The 16691-nt window shown below is 46.2% G+C and overlaps 1 protein-coding gene across 1 annotated transcript in view; it reads left to right on the forward strand.

Moving 5' to 3' along the window:
• Positions 1–16691, forward strand: part of LOC137427417 (uncharacterized) — a 46282-nt gene that overhangs the window by 27460 nt on the left and 2131 nt on the right. The window contains exon 4 of the mRNA XM_078777371.1: positions 8374–8562. Coding sequence (XP_078633497.1) covers positions 8374–8562 — 189 coding nt within the window. The remainder of the gene's footprint in view (positions 1–8373; positions 8563–16691) is intronic.

The raw sequence follows: 16691 nt of genomic DNA on the forward strand, positions 1-16691 counted from the left end.
TCTTACAAGATTGTTGACACCGACAGTGCGCCTTGTCTGAAAATAGATAGTTCCATGGGGATGGGATCACATATCGAGATAATTCGTAAAATAAAAATAGAAATATAATTTGATTATGAAAATTATCACTTTTGTCAAGGGAGATGGAGAATAAAGATTTGATTTGCTGAGTTATGAGCAGCTATTCATTAATAGTAAAAATTGGGAGTAATTTTGGGATTCCATTTTGATAGAATTTATATGAGAATAACAGCTATTTATGGATATGAGCTTCATAAAAAAATGTGGGAGTACAAAATTAGTCAAATTTGGGAGAGGTCTTACGTCCCAGAATACACAATTTACACAGGGTAAACGAATTAATTTATCGTAGTGGATTGTTAACAGCAGCCTGAAAATGTCCTGAGAGTGTGCATCCATGTAATCAGAAATCCCAGATTTGTTTTTACAAACAAAATTTTGGTAGAGGTCTTGTGTGGACGAGCACTCGCTTGGTAGATAAAAAACGGTACTGCATGTTGGCAGCCATTTTTGCGGCCAGTTAGGCCAAACAAACTGAGAGGAAATTGTAGTTAAATACGTAATGTACACATGGCTATTTGTAAAAAAGGAAATTTGTTGAGATGGGAAACATTTTTCGAAGGTTTATTAAAGTGTAATAATATGACATGTGGCAAGGCAAACTATTGGATGGGAAAATTAGATCTGGTTATAGAATAAATTTATTGACCCCTTGAAGTTAATTCTTCGAATCATTGTTTCACTGGCATTTTGAGTTCACATTGGAAATAGTGTGGTAGAAACATTTGGTTAAAACCTTTGGTTGCGGTATTTTGGAACGAACTGATAAACCATAGGAGATTGATAAGAATAGAAACAAACAAAAAATGGACCCAAAGTAGAAAGGTGGATTCATGCCTCTCATTGCAAGCGAGCACATGGGGCAAGGGAGGACGGTCCCACAGAAAATGAGGCTGCACCTAGCGGCCCAGCAGAACATTCAGTGGCAGATAAATGATAGTCGTGATTTACAGTCATTTGAATTACATTTTAACACCCCTTGCATTGATAAACATTACATTTTCAACATGTATTCCTACCTGGGATAGTGACATTTATTTGCCTACATAAACCACCTTTAGAGGCCATTTTTCCCCGCAAAGCGGGGGTTGGACCTTTTTCGGGAACCGTGGTTGTTGTTGTTTTTCGGTCCCCTTTTTGAAGCAATGTTTTACGGCCGGATGCCCTTCCTGACGCCAACCCTTTTTGCCGCCTTTAACGACAAACAGGGAATTACCAGTGAACTGGTACTCAATTAGCTGACCTCGGAAGGATGACAGGCTGAGTCAACCCCCCTGGCGTTAATTCAGCAATCGGCCGGGATTCGAACCCAGGATCCATTGGATCCTAAGCCGGCACCCTAGCCGCTAGCCCAACACCAGGGTTGCCTACATGACATACAACAAGTGAATCCTCTTGGATTGCGCTGAGGTTCGGGCATGGAATTTCTAGGAGGAAGTATAATTTGTATGCAATGAAAGTACATGTAATATGGGATCGAGTAAGATCGAGTAAGCTTCACCAGTGCGCGTGCGCGAATTTACGTCACGTCGGCAGCGAGAAGGCGTTCCCCAACACGAACCAATCAGGAACTGCCACGCCCACTTATATGATCTCAGAATTCCTGTGACAGGAATTAGCGTTACACTGGCTGGAAGTCATTCGCTAGAGGCGCTTCCTCAGCGCCAATCACCAGTGCGCGTGCGCGAATTTACGTCACGTCGGCAGCGAGAAGGCGTTCCCCAACACGAACCAATCAGGAACTGCCACGCCCACTTATATGATCTCAGAATTCCTGTGACAGGAATTAGCGTTACACTGGCTGGAAGTCAATCGCTAAAGGCGCTTCCTCAGCGCCAATAATTACCCACTGATATTAATACAGCATGAGTGATAATGTATCACAACTACACTCAGGATCAGGGGATTTAGTTCAACCCCGGGAGATAGGGGGATCAGGGTCAGACAAATAATCTGATTATGTTACATATTAAGGGATTTTCTTTATTTACCTTTTAGGAAGCTTGTTAGTTTGGGATATAATGTTGAATGTCATCGACATATAATTATGTCATAGGTATGAACATATACAAGGAGTAGCAGACTTGTTTGTGGGTTTAGTAGTTATATTGGCAATTGTTTTAGTGGTGGCTTGCTTGAAAGCCTTAGTGACGGTGTGTTTGAATAAGGTAACCAACAACACTATGATAATGCATGAAGTGACAAATGAGGAAAGAAATGTGGAACCACAAGAGGAAGACTTTTATGGCGACATAAATACTGAGATTAAAAGATTAAATCAAGTGATGTTGCAAATGAATACAGTAGAATTAAGATAATGACATAACGACAATGTTATGAGTTGTGTCAATTACAAGATCAGTGAACTCATATCACCATGAGTGACACACTGTTAGTAAAAAAAAAAAAAAAAAAAAGAAGTGGGGAGAAATTATGATAATAATACATTATGCTTAATTTGTTGGTTTGCAAATTTGTTGGGAATTAGATATTCCTGTTTGTGATTGTAATCATATACAATTTATTTTCTTTGAGGAGTGCTAAAATATCTGCATGAGTTAATTTTTGAACTATATTAACCTGAAAGCAATTGTGGATGCTATTCTTAGTTTTGTAGTAAAATACATACCTGATTGAATATTATTTGTGTGACACATATAAATGAATATAACTTTTTGAATGTTTTAAGGAAAAAACAACAAATTCTTGAATGTGAAACTGTCGGAAGATATACATGATTATGCTGATTTCATGGTAAGATGTACCCTATCTGATTCAGTGTGTGTGGAAAGCAGATTCAGATGTGACTGAGCATAAGGATAAGACGAGATCACATTTTGAAGGGGGTGCTAACGGAATTGGGAAGAGGTTCGAGAAAGAAAATTTGTGGCTAAAAATGAAGTTAATCGTGGCATACACCCTCTTTCTCAAAGAATGATGAAGACATTCTCCCGTGTAACTTGGAGATGGATGCTTACCTTCACCAAGGAAATTTATGTGACCATTTGCCTGGATCACACTGCAACATATGAAAGAAAGGCGATCACTTACTCTTGTTTGAAGGCTTCGAACATTCATCATATCAGAAGTTGCAGGACAACGACATTTTACCTGCAACCTCTGTGAAATGCGGGGACATATGTTATTACTTCACCAACTTCCGGGGAACCAGCATGGAGCTGCAAACAAACGGCTGTGCCCTTGTCACAACAGCTGTGCACGATTCTGCTGGTTGCTCCTGGTATGGACCATGAATGACCTGAACACCATGGTCCCAACATCATCGTGGATGCATCTGGCATCCGATCCCTGTTCCACATCTTGCTGGCCAATCAACGTCACACCAATACTTGCTGCCCACTCATAATGAGGGAGGAGGCAAGTCGACTACAACTGGGCGAAGGCCTTGTTCAGGAATTACTATGGTTTACAGCAAGAGTGGCAAGAATGCTACATGGAGAGCAGGGTCAGTCTATGACTCCGTGCAGTTATTACAAACAGCAAGACCCTACACGAAGTAGTGCAGGTGCTATGAAGACATTAGGAGAAAATGTTTCATACCTGGATTCAAACACAAGTGATCAGCCCTTCCTTTCAAACAAAGAATCAACATTTGTTTGGAGGCAAAAGTTTTTGCCAGATGTTGCAGATGCCTTAAAAAACGTGAAAATGGTGAAGTGAAATTGTTGTGTCTTGGTGAGGGTGAAGTGTTGTTTTGAAAAGATACTTGCGATGCAAATGCAATAGATTGAACAATATGGAAGGAGTCAATGACCAACGAAATGTTTTGTGATTCTTGCAGGATGATGGGGTATGCCGAAGGGAATTAGATTACCAAAGTTATGGTTTGAATACTTGTATTGATGTTTACTTGTAGTGATTGATTGTTTACTTATACTTGTATTGATGTTTACTTGTAGTGATTGATTGTTTACTTGTAGTATTGATGCTTACTTGTAGTGATTGATTGTTTACTTATATTGATGTTTAGATTAATGGTTAATATAAACAAAAACAAAAAGATGAGGGAATTGTGGAAGTGTAACTCAGTATAAATCATTGGTTGGAAGCAGGGACTAGCAGGTGGTCGTAAGAATGTCAGGAATGTATCTCGCTCTGTCGAAGCTGGGAGTCCTTTTGTCCACCTGTATCATGGCCCCGGGCTAACACACATTCCCAAGCCTTCACTATTGTTTTGAACATCGGGATGCAAAGAGGGTGAAGGAACTCCCCAGCAGGGGGGGGGGGGGGGCGATTGTGGAAGACCAAGGAGCTTCAGCGCCCGGAGGATTAACAGTTAGCGCACGGAGGATTAACTCGAACGTGCCGATATAAACGAGGACAAACTTTGAGTCAAGAGACTTGTCATCAGAATCTCTGCCGAAACGGAACGAACAAGTACGGAACGAGGACAGCGCAGAAGACCGACCACAGAAGAACCAACGACGAGAAATACTAAATTGGTTATAGTATTGTAGTACCTATTATATTGAAACAAGTGAACTAGGAGTTAATAAAGTCTGGATCTTTTGTAAACCTGTTTCCGGTCATTAGAGTCTTGAGTCCCAAACACACTTCCACGACAGCAGCAACCATGGCAGATGACTATGCCTTAACACACAGGATGGGGTTCCACAAACCTAACTTCTCGCCTAAACCAAGCCAGGGGAGCTATGGTACGTCAGAGGCGGAGAATGAAAATTCATGGGGGCGACCTCGAGATGACGATGAGGACCACTCTGATACCACGACTTATAGAAATCAGAAGACAACAGTTCCAAGGCAGACTTATCCTCCGGGGGGCTCGAGGCATCCACGAGTTTCTCCTCCGGGCCGACTTGCGCTTTTTGCAACAAGCCTGGACACTTGATGTCCCGATGTTATGCTATAGCAAGACAAAATCAGGAGCGGAGTCAGACTAGTACAACTCCGAATGCAATGGCAAATGTGAGAAATCGCCCTCAAAAGGGTTACCAACCATTTATTTCAGAGTGGTTTGTGTCACTGGATGGAGACTCGACTAACCAGAGATCTGTTAGGGTATTGAGGGACAAAGGAGCACATCAATCTTTTATGCTTGAAGGCATTTTGCCATTGTCAGAGGAGACGGCAACTGGTGATAGTGTTCGTTTGCAGGGGATTGGTGGCTGTGTTTGAGCTTCACTTCATGTCATCCATTTGGAGTCTGATTTGGTGTCAGGACCGGTCACTGTCCGTTTACAAGCCACTCTTCCTGGAAAGGGAGTATCTTTTGTTGTCGGTAATGATTTCACCGGTGGTCAAGTTTCTGGTAACCCGATGGTTGTTAAAAAGCCCAGTAGGGAAAATAACACCACACCCGTCGGGGATGGCGGCAAATTTGGCAAGCTATTTGTAGGTGGACTGAACTTCAAAACAAAGGAAGAAGTTCTGACCTCTCTTCAGCGCATATGGACCGCTTTTGGAAGTGCGGCTGGTAAAAGACAGGGAAACGCAAAAGTCAAGAGGGTTTGGCTTTGTCACGTTTGAAAACACAAAGGACGCCAAAGAGGCAGAGAAGGATTGGAATGGTAAGGATTTGAGTGGTTGGACCATAGCCATAGAGAAGGCAGGCCATAGGTGTCGAGGGGGCTACAGAAGAGGAAAACATGGCGGTAGTTTTGGTGGTGGCCGCAGTCGATATTACAATGGAGGCTCCCAGAGTTACGGCAGCTCCCGAAGGAATGATTATCAGGGTAGTGGCCGAGAAGGAGACCGGTAATCACATGACTACAGTGACAAGCGGTCCAACCGGGATTATTACGAAAGTTAGAAAGAGTTGAAGCACGGAATGCTGCGGAGCACCTGAGCAAAAATTCCGACACGGATTAACCGTGAACGCCACGTTCCTAAAGGCGTCCATGTAGTGAACTTTCCTGCATTGACTAACCGTGAACTCCACATTCCTAAAGGTGTCCATGCAGTGAATACTTCCAGGCCTCACCACCCAACCACCATGGAACCTGGCTTTCAGCTCGGCCTCCCGGGGAAAAGTGCTGTAGCTTTGCTTGACTTTGGATTTTGATCACTACCCCTTAACCTTCATTCAAAAGAAACTAAAAGTAAAAAAAAATCCGAGGGTGATGAGATGGAGTTTGGCTTTGCAGGAGTCTAACTGGGAAATTGAACATGTAAAGGGCAGGGACAATGTCGTTGCTGATGCTTTTTCCAGAGTGAATTAACTTTGGAAATCTCTGTGGGTTGTTCGAAGTTTTGTTGCTTTCTTTTTCGGGAATATTGAGTATTGTTGTTCAAGGGAATTGATGATTTGGGTTGTTAGTTTACTTTTGTTGGTTTAAAGAGTTTGCCTGCAAAGAAAGTTTTCGCTGTGTTCAAACTTTTTTTCTTGAGAGGGGGAAGTGTTATGGATTCGGCACTTCCGTGGTTGTGGTTTTCATCAACTGGAAACATTTCTGGTTATGTATTATTATTCTTATGGGGGTTTGAAGGAAACGGCGATTATTGTTTGTTCTAGGTATTATGGTTATTGTTGTTTAAGGTAAATGGTTATTGTGGTTAAAAGGTTAAAAGCGCTCACGGTAAAAAAGAGACAGGAAGCCAGATCGAGAACCGGAAGACGAGGAGAGAGAAGAGGAAGCAGAGAGGCGTGAGGAGAAAAAGTCGGACAAGACGCATGTCTTGAAGCTCCGTAGCGAGTGCGATTGAGCGAACATTGTGAATGAACTTTGAGTCCTTGAAAGGAATTTCCTGCGATCGGTGTTATCGCTGTCGGATTGAGAAACCTGCGTAGTCAGGTATAGGCATTGAGGTTTCGAAGAATCCCCCACCATGTCGCTTCGACTCACGTAAGAGCCGTCAGCCATTTTGAACCTCGCGCGTCGTTCACTGAAAAAGGTTTTGCCGCATCAGCTTGTCTCACCTTCCGATCGTTTGCCGGGGATGTGTGTGTGCAAAAGCGGCGTTTGAAGATTACTTTGCAGTTCGCTGATTGAACTGTGAATGTGCACGTCTGGTTTGCGTCTTTGGGATTTCCCTTTCCACCGCCAGTTTGCTGTTGGTTTGGACCACGTGACGGTCCATGCCTTGCCTACGCCTCATGACTCGCCGCATCGCCTTATCGCCACATCACGACTCGCAGGAGGGGATTATCGTTGAGTTGTAGAGACATTGAGGAGGGTTCTTTTCATTCACTGGAAGCGCAGTGAGTTATATTACCTTAGTGGATGGTACCATCTTAAGATGTGTTGATTGTATTGTTGATTGCTACCATTGTTGTGTCGTTATTCCTGTGTGATTTTTAATACATTATTTGTTGGTTGATAACCATTGGTGTGGTTTCAATATTCATTTTGACACGGAATAACATATTTTTCTGCCGTGGCTCCTCTCGGGGTTCGGAGGTATACCGAGACCAGGAGGTCGGGGAGGAACACGGAACAATGTCCAAACCTTTGGCAGAAGAAGAATGAATGAATGAATGATCGTTTTAAGGCCATTTTCCCCGCTAGAGCTGGGGTTAGCCTTGGGGGCCCCATGACAATCATGGTTCCCTGTTTGAGGCAATGTTTTTATGGCCGGATGCCCTTCCTGACGCCAACCATTGGTCGCCTCTTACGATGCGCAGGGATACGGTGTACCTATTCTAAACCGGGGTATACACTGGGATCATTCATCCCAGCAAGCTGGTACTCAATTTGCCGACCTCGGAAGGATGACAGGCTGAGTCAACCCCCCTGGCGTTAATTCAGCGATCGATCGGGATTCGAACCCAGGATCCTAGGATCCCAAGCCGGCACCCTAACCGCGAAGCCAACACCAGGCTTTTGTCAGAAAAAGGATTAACAAATTTTAATTCCAGAGGAGGATATCACTTTTGTTTACAATAAGATACACAGCAAGAAACAATAAACCCGACAGACCAAATAAAAACGACCAAATGTATCGTGGTCAAAAATGGTCAGACAGACAAACAGACCCAAATCAAATCCCCTCCCCATTGGCGAGGATAATAAACGTCGTCTTGTTCAGGATACTCGACATTTTATACAAAATAGAACACATTGATCTATGAATGACTAACTTATGGAAATCTCTTGTTGTCCCATTTTTGAGTTCATGGTTCAAATGCGAGCCGTGGTTCCTCGATCTGTGCCGAATCTGCGGATTGGAATTAAACAAAACCTTGTATATTTGAACCGAAATCCTAGTTCTACGGCGAATCTGCATATTGGAATTTGTGAATTAACTATTTTCATGGATTGCTTGAGTGAACGGACTTCGCTAACACGTTGTTGTGTGCACTGTACTGTACAGGACTGTACCACACTGTGCTCTTCACTTCGCTGTTCGCCATGAATGGAGATCTCTCCGGTGAGGATAACAGGTTGAGCCCTCCGGGATCCTCGAGTTTCTCCGATGGAAGGAACTTGGTCGGTCCTGAAGATTCTCACTCGGACTGCAGGTTCAGGATCGCTCGACCTGAGGAGAACGAGTCCGGACACGGTACGTGATGTTTACTGTTTAAATACATTTACATGGGGAATCACACCATGTACGGGGAGGGTTCACTCATACAAGATCGTGTCGATGTCCTGATCGGGTTCACTCGTAGTCGTACAAGATCGTGTCGATGTCCTGATCGGGTTCACTCTTACAAGATCGTGTCGAAGTTCTGATCGGGTTCACTCGTACAAGATCGTGTCGATGTCCTGACCCGGTGAATCGATTCCGCTCGTTATCGAAGCTCGAACGGAGATTTTGATTCCTGAGAGCAGATTCGTTCATGGACGAAGTGTGAGAGAAGTTCAATCGTTTCCTCCTCTTCCCTCGGATTCCACAAAACTACTCTCTCCTTTACCTTTGTTATAATCACCTGAACACCTTCGGAACTGTTTATCAGTTTTGGTGCTGAGTTTATTTATTTCGTGTTGTTTGTTACGTCAGAAACACAAAATGGCAGAAGGTTGAGGACGGGAGATGTTTTTCGATGCAGGTGAGGAAGGTGAAAGTTGTAAAGGTGAAGGTGAAAAGGAAGGTGAAAGGTGACGAAGGTGGGAGTTTCAGATAGTGATGGGAGAAACGAGGCTTTTTGAACCAATTGTTTCAGATGGGATGTATATTGTGCGTTGAGTGGATGTTCGTGGTTTGAAGGTTAAATTGTCCTTCAGTTCTACTTGTGTGAGAAGGAAATCGATCTTGATTTGTAAAATATCAGATCTTGATTTTGGCAGATCTGGATCCAGACCTGAACAAAACCCGAATCAGCTTGTTCTTGTCACCGACCTAACTCATCCACCAAGTGTTTTTATTTTTATTTTTATTTTTTGAATGCAAGATCGAGGCTCGTGTAAGAGATAACATTAATGACCAAAAAAAAAAAAAACGGATACATAAGACGAAATAAAGGGAGTGGGAGACAAGATGGGGAGAGAGGGGGAAGCACACAAGTACATTTGAGAGCAGGGACATCGGGAGATCTGTGGGAGGCAGAGGGCTTGGGGGGGGGGGGAGGAGGCATGGGAAGGGAGGTGGGGGTGGGAGAGGTTAAAAACGCGTGGACACTGCTAGCAATTCCAAGAAATAAATTGGTATTTCACAAAAGTGGCTCTGGTGTGAATTCGCGGGGGTAGAAAAGATCACGGTTTTTGATGGGGGTGGAGATGGTGGTGAACAGCTGTTTTAAAGATCTGGAGGGAGGAGTGGGATTGAAGGGAGTGGGGGAGTTTGTTCCAGAGGCGGGAGAAAAGAGGAATGAAAGAGTGAAGGTGAGCAGGGAGTCAGGTGAGCAGGGTGAGCAGGCAGATCTTGTGCGACCTGCTGGAGTATTTGGGTGACAGAGCACAGACAGGGCTGGGGTGGCCAGGCCAGAGAGGAGTCGGTAGAAGACAGAAAGACCACCAACCTGCCTGCGGTGAGAGAGTGAAAGGCCCTCAGAGTTAGCATCATCTCGGGAGATTCCAATGATTCTGAAAGCTTTGGTTTCAACGGCGTGAAGCCGAGCTAGCTGTGAGGCAGGAGCACCAGCCCAGAGGGGACAACAGTATTCCATTGAGCTGCGGATGAAAGCCTTGTATGTGGTGAGGACCTCAGGTGTGCCAAGGAAGGACTTGGTACGACAGAGAATGCTAAGTCGGCGACTGGCTTTGGAGGCCAGCTTGGAAATGTGTTTTTTCCAGGAAAGATCATGGCAGATTGTGAGACCCAAGAGATTGAGTGACAAAACTTCTTGGAGAGGATTGTTGAGAAAGTAGATGGGAGGGTTGTCCAGACGGTCTTTTCAAAAAGACATAGTGAGAGTGTGGGATTTGTCAGGATTGAAAGATATGTTCCACTTGTTTGACCAGTCTGTGATTTTGTCCAGGTCTGCAGAGAGTGAGGAGGCTGTAGACTGCCGATTTGAGATATGAGAAATGGAGTGGCAGATAGTGGAGTCATCAGCAAATAGATAGAGAGGATTTTACAGAGTCGGAGAGATCATTGATGAAGACCAGAAAAAGCACAGGGCCCAGAACACTGCCTTTGGGAACTCCAGCCTGAACAGGAAGGGGAGATCAGGGAAACCCATTCAGGACCACACGTTGACTACGACCAGAGAGGAAGTCCGCAAGCCATGCATGGAGATTTCCATGGATATTATAGGAGGAGAGTTTGGTGAGCAGAGCAGGGTGCCAAACTGTATTGAAGGCACTTGATATGTCAAGGGAGACGGCTCTAATTTCCTGTTTGATGTTGAGGACCTCCATCCATTGTTGAGACAGCAGAAGCAACATGTCCAGAGTTGAGTGACCTGGGCTGAATCCAAATTGATGATCAGAGATCAAGCCATAGGAGAAGAGGAAAGATTTGATATCCCAAGCAATGATGGATTCCATGACTGCTGATAATTGGGAGAAGGCTGATTGGTCTGTAGTTGCAAGGATCTGTTTTTGCACATTTTTTGTGTTAAGCGGTAATGTTGGCTGATTTCCAAACTGATGTCAGATGACCTTGAGCAAAAGAGAGGGTGAAGAGAACAGAGAGGGTGTGAAAGAGCGGCAGAGCAGGATTTTAGGACCCGTTGGCTGATGCCGTCTGGTCCAGTTGCAGAATCAGAGTCGAGTATTGACAGAAACCTCTCCACCTTGCCAGGAGAGAAGGACACAGAGTTTAGCAGCAGCTGGGTACGACTGGGTATGGTGGGTACAGAGAGAGACGGGTTTGGAACACAGGATTTTGAGGCAAAGACAGAGTTGAGGCATTCAGCTTTTTCACTTGCTGAGTCAGCTGTGTAGCCGTTTGAGGAAAGGGGGAAGATGGAGGGGGGAACAAACACCAGAAATAGATTTGAAAAGGCGCCACCAGGATTTGGAAGAGGGAGACAGGTTTGATAGTTCAGTCTTGAGAGCAGGGAGATAATGTTTTCTGGCTCTCCTGAGGGGAGACACACACTTGTTCCGGGCTTTGTGAAAGGAAATGAGATTGCCTTCAGTTGGATATGCCTTCCAGGAGGAAAAGGCAAGTTGTTTCAGGGCGACTGCCTCACCACAAGATTCCGTGTACCATGGATGGGAGTAAGGGTATGTCAACTGAAGATGGGATGGGATAAATCTGTGCATGAGAGAGAGCAGTTTACTTTGGAAGAATTCCCAGGATGAGTTGATGTCAGAGGCAGTCGAGATGGGAGACCAGTCCAGATGATTGATGTCACTGGGTCCTTGAAGGTCCTTGAAGACCCTGCCAGTTGTCCTGAGTAAAATGCCAGATGAGTCGATGTTGAGGAGGCTCTCTGAGAATGGCCAGAGAGATGTCTACTTTAACAAGCACATGATCAAAAGAACTGATTGGAGCAGAAGAAGAGCAGCAGACATTTGCAGGGAAGTTTGTCATAACCAAGTCTAGAAGAGAAGATGCTCCATTGACTGATATCCGGGTCGGGAAATTGACAGATTGTGTCAGTCCCAATGAGTCGCAGAAGTCCTTTGCTGAGGTGCCATGACTGGTGAGAGAAGGACGCACACCCAGCCAGCCGGCATGATGACAGTTGATATCACCACATATGAGGAAGAGAGAGTTGGGATGAGTAGATATAAAGTTGGTCCATGTTATCAGGCAGCGAGATGTACATGGAGTCATCACTGTTTGTTGGACGGTACAGAACACATATGAACAAAAGGTGGGATCGAAGTGGAAGCCGTAGCCAGAGGTGAGGTGGAGAGAGGGCAGTGCAGGGAGAGTGAGTAAGAGAGTTTTTGATAAAGATAGCCACCCCACTTCCAGGACAAGGCTCAGGTCTATCATACCAGAGGAGGGAGTAACCAGCAAGAGATATTAAGGAATCGGAGACATCTTGAAGGAGGAAAGTTTGTTTTAAGCAGATTAAGTCTGGTTTCTCAGAAGCAACCTGCATGGAGAGGTCAATCAGGTTTGAGCGAGGGCCCCGGATGTTTGAGGTCCATACCGTTGAGGAAGGGGGAGCATCGGATACAGAAGAGGACAAGGGAGGGGAGGGATAGGGTAAGATGAGGAAGAAGAGGAGGTCGGGAGAGCTGTTGATGGTGTGTCAGAGATTTCAGAAGAGCTACGAGAAAGGGAAGGTTGAGGAGGACAAAAGGTTTGATGGTGATTGGGGGAGGTGCAATGAGGTGTTGCTTGAAGGGTGGCAGAGCAAGGAAGAAGGTTGGAGGACATGGAGGTAAGAGTTGGAAGGGAGAATTGGATAAAAAAGGAGGGTGGGGAGATTTAAAGGGATAATAATAATAATAATAATTCATTTATTTTGTATAGCGCTTTTCCAGAAGCCCAAAGGCGCTTTGACAGAGTGGAAAACATAATGCATAACAATACATGAAAACAACAATTGCAAAAAGACAAGAATCAATAGGGAAATATTTAAAGCAAAAGGAGGGAGAAGGAGAAGAGATAGTCAGGGGTTAAATGCTGTGGGTTGAATGTTGAATGCAGCGTTGAACAGGTGGGTCTTTAGTGATGTTTTGAATGTGGTGAGTGAGGAGGAGTCTCTGATGGTGTGAGGTAGTGAGTTCCAGAGGGTGGGAGCAGCGATGGAGAAGGCCCTGTCCCCCCAGGATCTGAATTTGGTCCGGATGGAGGGGGTCAGGAGGTTGGTACCAGCAGAGCGGAGGTTGCGGGTGGGAGTGTGTCTGGAGAGGAGGTCAGCCAGGTAGGATGGGGCCAGGTTATGGAGGGCTTTGTATGTCAAGAGGAGGATTTTGTACTGGATTCTCTGGGGGATGGGGAGCCAGTGAAGCTTGTAAAGGACGGGGGTGATGTGGTCACGGGTCCGGGAATGAGTGAGTAGACGGGCAGCGGAGTTCTGAATGTATTGGAGTTTATTGGTGATTTTTGAGGGTGAACCATAGAGGAGGCTATTGCAGTAGTCCAGACGGGAGGTGATGAAGGCGTGGATGAGGGTTTCTGCAGCCGTGGAGGAGAGGGATGAGCGGAGACGGGCAATGTTTTTCAGGTGAAAGAAGGCTGACTTTGTGATCTGTTTAGTGTATTTGTCGAAGGAAAGGGTTTGGTCAAAGATGACGCCAAGATTCCGGATGTGAGGGGAGGTGGATACTGGGATACCGTCGATGTTGAGGGCAAAGTTATGGGTGGATTTTGTGAGCGTTTTTGGGCCAATGATGATTTATTTCAGATTTATCACAGTTAAGCTTGAGGAAGTTGATTTGAAGCCAGGATTTTATTTCAGTGATGCAGTTTGTCAGGATAGAGTGGATGTCGGTGGAGACGGACTTGGTGGAGATGAAAAGCTGGATGTCATCGGCGAAGCAGTGGAATTGGAGACCATGACGGCGGATTAAGTGACCGAGCGGGGACAGGTAAAGGATGAAGAGGAGGGGGCCAAGAACTGAACCTTGGGGGACACCTTGGGGGAGGGGAGCAGTGGGGGATTTGCAGTTATTGATGGAGATGAACTGGCATCTGTCAGAGAGGTATGATTTAATCCAAGAGAGGGCAGTGCCGGTGACGTTAAAGGTGGATTCAAGTCGGGTGAGGAGGATAGTGTGATCGATGGTGTCAAAGGCAGCGCTGAGGTCGAGGAGGACGAGAATGTTGAGGTTGCCAGCGTCAGAGGAGAGGAGAAGGTCGTTGGTGATTTTGAGGAGAGCAGTTTCAGTACTGTGGTTGGAGCGGAATCCGGATTGGAATGTTTCATACAGGTTATTGGCAGAGAGATGATGTTTGAGTTGAGTGGCTACAGCGCGTTCCAAAACTTTTGACAGAAAGGGTAGGTTGGAGATGGGTCTGAAGTTGTTTAGGGTGTCAGGGTTTAGACCAGGTTTTTTTAGAATGGGGGTAACAGCAGCAATTTTGAGGGAAGGTGGGACGATGCCTGTAGACAGGGAGGAGTTTATTGTTGCAATGATAAGTGGAGAGAGAGCAGGGAGGGAGGCTTTGACAAAGCTGGAGGGGATGGGGTCAAGAGTGCAGGTGGCAGTTTTCATTCCTATGAGGAGTTCAGAGAGGTCAGTAGGAGAGATTGGGGAGAACCGAGACAGGGGATGGCAGGACAAGGGGGGGCAGGTGGTTGGAGGGGGAGCGGGTGCGGCGGTGGTCAAGCTGTTGTAGATGTTGTCAATTTTGCGTTGGAAGAAAGAGAGGAAGGAGATGCAGTTGTCTACTGTGAATGACTGGGTGGTGGTGTTCAGGGGGCGGAGGAGTTTGTTTATTGTCGAGAAGAGTGCTTTTGGGTTTCCAGAGCCAGAGTGGATAATTTGAGAGTAGTAGGCAGAGCGGGCGCGGGAGAGGGCATCTTTGTAGTGTTGTATGTGGTCCTTGTAGGCTTGGGAGTGAACTGTGAGACCCGTTTTATTGCGGAGTCTTTCAAGTTGGCGAGCACGAGTTTTCATCAGGTGGAGTTCAGGGGTAAACCAGGGAGCAGAATGGGTGAAAGAAACTGTTTTGGTTTTTACAGGCGCAAGCTGGTCAAGGCAGGAGGAGAGAGTGTGGTTGTAGTAGTCAGTGAGGTCGGAAGGGGTGTGGAGGTCAATGAAGGGAGAAGTGGACATTTTTTCAGAGAGGGTGGATGAGAATGAGGTAGGTGAAAGAGCGTTTAGCTTACGGAAGTTGATTGTGCGATAATGCCTTGGTGTTGGGGCGGGGATGTTGATGGTCAGAGTGATGGCTAAGTGGTCAGAGAGGGTGAGGTCGGAGCCATAGAGATGGTGCAAATTTAATCCAGTGGAGCAGACAAGGTCCAAAATGTGACCACGGATATGGGTAGGAAAGTCGACATGTTGAGTGAGGTTAAAGCAGGTGAGTAAATCAGTGAAGTCAGTGGTTATTGTGGAGTCAGTGGAGTCCATGTGGATATTGAAATCACCAAGGAGGAGGATTGAGGGGGAGAGGGAACATAGCTGGGTCAGAAAGTAGGAGAAGTCAGACAGGAATGATGGGTGTGGTTTGGGAGGGCGGTAGACGACAGCCATGACTGACTGCGTGTGACCAGAGAGTTTTAAAGCCAGGTGTTCAAATGATGGAGCAGATGAGATGGAGATGAGGTTGGTCTTGATGTCTTGACGGTGGATAACGGCAATTCCACCACCTCGGCCCTCCGAGCGTGGTTTATTGACGTAGGAGTATCCATTGGGTGTGGTGAGGTTGAGTGTGTAGTAGTCCAGAGGTTGTTGCCAGGTTTCGGTGAGACAGAGAAAGTCCAGTTTGTTATCCAGGATGTATTCGTTCAGGATGAGGCATTTATTGTTGAGGGACCGGGTGTTGAACAGGGTGAGCTTGATGTTGTTTTGAACAGCAGGGATGAATTCAGGTGATTTAGCCAGGGTTCGTAGGCAGGAGGTGCGATCGTGTGGGTTGCTGTGACCAGGTGCGCTGGGACGAAGAGTGAGAGTGCGCTGAGCCGACCAGAGGACGGGGATGGAGTGACCTGATTGCAAATAAACAAACTTGCGACCGGAGCCACGGTGAATGTACCTGGGTCGTCGGAGGAGTCCATTTGATTTGATGGCAGAGATGCATGATGGGGTGGAGCGGGTATTGAGCAGAAGAAGCCTTGCGGCGGAGTACTTCAGAGCCATGCCAGGCAGGAGCGAAGGGACGAGTACGAGGCCAAGGTCGAGGAGGCAAAGCGGCAAACGCAGCGGCAAACGCAGCGGCAAACGCAGCGGCAAACGCAGCGGCAAACGACTGCAGCCGCTAATCAAGACCACAGCGGCAAACAAGGCCACAAGGCCACCAAGACCACAAGGCCACCGGCAAACAAGGCCACGGCCACTAACAACGGGAGCGGGCCTTTCGATTCCGTATTCCGTACCATCAAAAGCAGATTCCGTTATCCAGCCGGAGAACACGCGGCACGTGCGGGTGTGAAAAGGCAGGACAGGTGTGAGATGTCAGGTCAGAAAAGTAGAAGCAGACCCTGTACATCCATCCAGTCGGAGAAGCGGCGAATATGCAACGCCAGCGTACTCTCGCAACCGAACCCCATGTTTGGGGGGAGTTTTGAAATGGAGGGGTGAGGGGGGAATTTTGGAGGGGAGGGGTGTGGAGGGAGTTTAGGAGGGGAAGGTCGAGGGGGGAGTTTTGGAAGGGAGGGGTGAGGGGGGAGTTTTGGAAGGGAGGGGTGAGGGGGGAGTTTAGGAGGGGAAGGTCGAGTGGGGAGTTTTGGA

Source organism: Myxine glutinosa, chromosome 5, assembly GCF_964187855.1.
Source record: "Myxine glutinosa chromosome 5, kmMyxGlut1.1, whole genome shotgun sequence".
NCBI classification, from domain to species: domain Eukaryota; kingdom Metazoa; phylum Chordata; class Myxini; order Myxiniformes; family Myxinidae; genus Myxine; species Myxine glutinosa.